Source organism: Anas platyrhynchos, chromosome Z (genome assembly GCF_047663525.1).
Source record: "Anas platyrhynchos isolate ZD024472 breed Pekin duck chromosome Z, IASCAAS_PekinDuck_T2T, whole genome shotgun sequence".
NCBI lineage: Eukaryota > Metazoa > Chordata > Aves > Anseriformes > Anatidae > Anas > Anas platyrhynchos.
This window is the reverse complement of record NC_092621.1, coordinates 22,349,484-22,355,483: the sequence shown is the minus strand read 5'-3', so window position 1 is coordinate 22,355,483 and position 6,000 is coordinate 22,349,484. Positions and strand designations below refer to the sequence as shown.

Here is a 6,000-nt window from a genome sequence, read left to right as displayed (position 1 = left end):
ATAAATATTGTAGGTGTATATGCAGTGTGCTGGCAAAGGCTTACCTTAGATCTCAGCTTTTGTGGGAAGGTACATGGCTGTGAAAGGATCTGTTGTGCTTCACAGGTACTACTCCCTGTGCAGATACTGTGCAGAAATTTTTCAAAAAAGCTGTGGATGACCGGGCCTCTGGCAGAGCTACAAATATACCCACTGCTAGGCAAGAAACTCACACACTTCTGAGTGCGTACGCAGTGCCTTTGCCAGTCATAGGCAAATTTTTCAGTCTTGTCCTAGATTTATGCTGCCCTCAACAGTTAATCAGTCTGGACTAAGCACCAGCACTGAATCCTCAGCATTACCAGAATGTGTAAAGATCCGCACCTTGCCCCAAGATAATTTCTGACAAAACCTGACCATTCTCTGGAAAGTACTGAAACAAACAAACAAACAAAAAAGGCTGCTAGTATGAAAAGAGGTAATCATCATAAAGAAAGTTCAACAGACCCCAGCTGCACCCCAAATAGAACAGACAGCACAGCAAACCAGACATTCACTGAAAAAAAATATTAAAATTTAATTCCACCAAGCAAAAGCTAGTACATGGCTGCAAAATATTACAAACAACACAAATTTTATTGCAAACATTTTAATACCATTGTAGATAAGAAAGACAAGATTGCAGAGCAGGATCTACTTGACCAGAAAATTGCTTACAGAAGACCTGCTCTTGCTCCTACAGATATCAACAACATTTTACAGGCAGACTTCAATGAAAACCAGGTTTGAACTTCTGAATTATTGTTGTCTTTTTACAAAAGGTATGTATCTCAAAAGAGCAGTAATAGACAAAAAATGTACCTTCTTTCTATGCACCTTTTTTTTTTTTTTTTTTTTTTTTTGTCCTATGGAGGATGTCTCAAAGTTGCAACAGTCTTAACTATGAGCATTAACCCTTTAAAAGTAATTATTCCCTGGAATTAATAACAAACAATATGAAGTAAAACAGTATAGGCCAAGAAAGAGTTTGCTGATTAGGTCTTAAAGGTACTGCTACACAGTTAGAAATGTCATACAAAACTGTCACTCTATTAAATTTAGGAAAATGCAGCCACTCTGCAGTCATCAACTCTTGCTCGTACAAAAAAGGGCCAATATTACCTTGGATTTTTGACTCTTCTTGTTGCCTTTTTCAGAATAAATCCACGGTAACATGCTATTAAAAATTATATAAGTAACTCTTTCTTATATTATTAATTAGTATCTATATTATGTTTCTTATGTCTCAATATATTTCAAAATATTTACTTAAGGATATTTCTTTAGGAGATATCCTGGTTAAATTATTTTAATTTAAAATACTGCAATTTCAGACTATGTCAGTTAAGTTAAAGTAATTTTTCATTACATCTCTTTATTCTAGTATATTCTGAGATCAAAAGGTAGAAGTAATTTTGGCTTAGTAGGTAAATCAGTCCCTCTCTTTGCTGAGATAGGCGCATGAAGTTCGTAAGATTAGAGACAAACCAAAAATGTGGGTAGAATCCCTGTCCTGGGATAGATGAGAAAACTTTTGAAAATTACTGATAACATTAAAGCATACAGACCTACACATTTGCATATAGCAAAAGAGGAGCCTATGACCAAGGAAAACCTAGCTTTTTAAAGGCTTGTTTATATCAATACAAAGGGGGAAGTTTACTGAGTGCTTTACTACAACCTTAAAGCATTTAAAATGGTATGCCTAATGCCACCAATAATAAAGCCAATCATTTTTAGGCAGAGATCAAACCTTAGGTTAAGATCAAACTAAGGGTACTGTAATTGTAGAAAATGTATTTCTGTGATGACCTTGTCTGCACGGTGATGTTTAATTTCAACTATTGCATCTTCTTAAGCTTGCATATAGTGCAGTTAGACTTGTAATTTTTAATTCTACACATATATTCTCAAAGATATAAAGAAATTATTTTATGCAGCCTGTAAGAAAACTAACTAAACAGTAGTAGCTGTTAAAGTTTCTGGTCCTGATCACTGTATAAACTATAAGAGACTGAGCATGACGGCCCTGCTCCAGCAAAGATGCATAAGCACTTGCTTAATGTTAAGCACACTGATAAAACCTCTGATTTCATTCCATTCCAACACATTTGGCAGATGGCACCTTCCATAACACATTTTTCCTTGTTCTCTGCTAGAACAGGGGAGTACACCACCTACTGAAAAGAACACAGGTCTCCCACACAACTCCTGATACCAAAGCAACAATATACATGCTTTTTAAGATCAAACTACAGTGTACTTTATAGATCATGCCCTCACAAATAAGAACTTTCTTGTACCTTCCTGAAAAGTAAGCCCTTTAACTACCTTGTACCATTCTTGGGCACTTGATTCCCACAATAGTTTATAATATCCTCCCTGTAATTTAATAGATGCTTTTTCACTTCCATTTGAAAATATTGTGTAAAGCAGCAAGTACAGAATGACTGCTGAACTTGATGTAGCTTGTACAGAAAAACAGCAATCTTTACATGGAATAGCTATAAAGTGCTTTATAATTCTTTTACATGAAAGGTGCAAATAAATACTGTGTCCTCTTACATGGTCTCCTTGGAGACACATAGTACTGATGAGCCCACACTTAAAGAGTATCCTGAAATTGTTACAGTCATTTAATAATGATTCAATCACACCTAGATTGAATTACAACTGGAGAATGCTCCATTTCTATTATTTCCCTATTATTTACAGGGCATCACAGTTAGCAGACCTGCTGCTTGCCCTCAGTAACTGTTTTGCTTGAGCCATATGCACTCATCTGAATGGATACAAAAGGTACAGTGCTACTCTGGGAATCTGCGCAAAAAAGGTCCCTTTAATGTTCAGTAGTAGGGTTTGTTAGTCAATTTCTTCCGATTGCCATTTGCTGAAAAGATGAATTGTCAGCATGTGGTGCTATATCATTTCTCTTTTTGGTTAATAGGCTCGAAATTTCAGGCACTGAGTACATCACATCCCCACAGCAGAAAGCTGACAGTTCCATCAATTGTCAAAACTTTCTAGAATTTGGATTATGCCAGTGAAATTGCTCCCGTAAATATCTATATAATATATGGTGCAGCACTGCAGTGCTTATCCCCAACAGATCTGACTATAAAAGGCATTTTTTTTTTAATATATACAATGAATTGAAGCACCAATGAGTGAGAAGACTTATGCTTACAAAGTGTGTCAATATAGAGTCAACCCCAAAAATGACTCTATGGATCATATTCTGTTATAGTACACAGAACTCTTCTAAGAATAAAAAGTACTGAATAATTCTACGGAGTAATTATTTTATACATTAGCAGTAAAATGCTGTTCCCACCAAAATCAAGGCAAAGCTCCCACTGAATGAAGAATGATCTGGATTTCACATTATTTCTGGAACCAAACTTGACTACTTTGTCACACACAGCAGAAGTATCAAATAGCCTCACAGCATGCTTGATGCAGTCTATTACAGTTCTGAATGATAAAAATGCAACATCAAACAAACATTTTGCCTTCTTCATTTTTTTTTTTCTATTCATATTATTGTGTTCACAATTGTTGTTTTCCTTAAATGTGATTTTTACAGACTAGAAAGGGAAAAAGAAATAACAAAGAAAACAGAACACAATAAATCCTATTACCCAATTGACTGAATAAATGTAGATTATCACCATGTCCATATCAAACCGCCATCCACGGCTGTCATCCTCAAAGTCCATGTAGTCCATTCTGTGAGCAGCATGTGGGAAATGCCTCCTTGTTACAGTATCTGAGTGTCTTCGAAAACCTGCTGAAAAATACACCATGAGATAAACATTGTTATAAAAGTAACTAGATTCAGTAAGACAAAAATACTCCTGACTGGGAGTATTTGTGACTCCTTCTCCCAATTATTTACAAATCAAATGGAAGCAGGAAATTTCACACCTCACTGCTAGGTTTTCTCACTTTGTTGGACAAGATGCTCCCCGTGGACTTGATTTTGAAAGATTTAAAAACTAACTCTTGTCTTCCATGTCTGACAAATAATATGCTTGTCTAGATTTGGTGCTCCCTACATTGTAAGGTAGCTCTATAGGCTTATCTCATCCAGATCTATAAACACCTCTCTTTTGGTGCCTTCTTTCACTGGATATGACTCAGTGATCTAGAAGTGAAATGCTTCAAACACTGTAATTCAACTTGAATAATTTTATATCTGGATTCCTTAAGTCTACTTTTGAGAATTCTTCAGGAATCTAGTCACATCCACATATGTACTCACACAGTTCAACAATCCAAATATATTAGAAATCAAAATTCTAGTATTTGAATTAATTTTCACAACACTCTTCAAAGAAATTCTGCTTGCTTTAGTACTAAGTCTCTGCATGATGAATACAAGAAAATGAGTTTTTACATTTCTGTTAGTGCCATAGTAAAAATATAGATGCAGATACAAATGCAACTTTTCAAGTACAATTAAAATCCCAATAAAACTCAATATACTTAATTAATCTAGACACACACACTTATAATTTTAAACTTTTCTGTTGTGAGACCAATCTATGCTAAGGAATCCTCATGAAGATCAACATCCAGCATGCCACTAGGAAACAAAATTCCTAATAATAAAATTTAAAGTAAATGAGTCATTTGATTTCATGTTTTTGAGTTAGATTTTGAGATACATGAGCTAAGTCATGTATAACTTTCTTTGTAACCTATACTATTTTTGTAAGCAATTATGATAACTCTACTGGCAGAACTAAAGCAGAGAGGACATCCACAATGAAAAAATACAGGGACTGATATACCACAGCAGACCAATGGTATACTCCATCCAGCTTCTCTTTGTAACATGTAACAAATGACACAGAAAGGTGTAAAGAAACCTCTGTTCAACAGTTACACAACAATCTGATCTCATCTGCAAAAATCTAATTTGAAGAAAGTTGATTTTTATCCCCAAAATAAAAGGCTTGCTGTGTGCTCAAACAAGATTTCTGCGTAGTCACTCTTGGTTTTTAAAAAGGTTACTTGTGCCACACTTTCAAATATGCAAAGCTGAAATCATAGTTTGAATTCTGTAAAGCTCTTAATGTCAAAACTCTGAAGAATCAAGGGCTGGATGAGCAGAAAATATTAGTTGAACAGAAAATTCATTTCATCATTTAAAGCTTTTTTTCTAATGTCTTTGAACTCTTTTGAACTTTACTAAAAATATGTTAAAAAAAAAAAAAAGGCAAGTCATGGTGGCCCATACATTTTGCAAGTTTCGTTACTTTGTCTACAACGTCAATCACTGCAACTTTACTCGATGAAGGACTTTTCCATGTCTGATCATCTTTGTTGCATGTCTCCGTGAAAACCCTCAATTTCTCTCTGTCATTTTGTATATGTGTAATGAAATCTAAGCAGCTGAGTTAGAGACCTCCCAGTATTACACAGCCTCTGTGATACTCCAAGAACATCTTCATTGCAGGGCCCTGTCAAATGGTCATTTTTTTCCATTCCTCCTAACTTCCCTATGTGGTAAGAGAAATACTATTTAAGTGTATTACATGCATACACCAAGATAAGCTGCTCATGAGGTTAAAGAAGCCTTTAACCATCTGTGTGAGACATCAGTCGGTGGCACAGAAAAGAGTCTGGGATGTGAGTTGTGAAGGCTGAAGAACTGGCCCACCTGTGAAGGACAAGGAGGCAAGGCAGCTCCTGCTTTACTTGTTCTGTTTTCAGGTTGCTCTCAATCATTATGACAGGTCTTTGCTGAGCTGCCCAAACTCTTCTCCTCTAAACAGATGTAATGGCTTTCAAAGTGAGTAGGGAGAGAGAAAATCTGTCTTCCCTTCACTGTGCACCAGTGCCCAAGAGCATGCATCAGAATGTATTCCTGTTTTACCTACTACTGTGCTGCCTTCTAGTCCAGCTTAATCAAGCCTCCTTGAAGTTTCTCCGTCTTCTGTTTTGGCTAATATAAATAATTGTGTCTAATTCATG

At 35.8% G+C, this 6,000-nt stretch overlaps 1 protein-coding gene across 2 annotated transcripts in view; it reads right to left on the bottom strand.

Moving 5' to 3' along the window:
* Positions 1 to 612: 612 nt before the first annotated feature.
* The window catches only part of RNF180 (ring finger protein 180), an 85,633-nt gene continuing 80,245 nt past the window's right edge, over positions 613 to 6,000 (bottom strand). Inside the window, exon 7 of one of the 2 annotated variants that reach the window (XM_072031258.1) lies at positions 613 to 3,808. In XM_072031258.1, coding sequence (XP_071887359.1) covers positions 3,606 to 3,808 — 203 coding nt within the window. In that variant the 3' untranslated portion in view covers positions 613 to 3,605. The remainder of the gene's footprint in view (positions 3,809 to 6,000) is intronic. The other variant, XM_027446501.3, reaches the window with a different exon arrangement.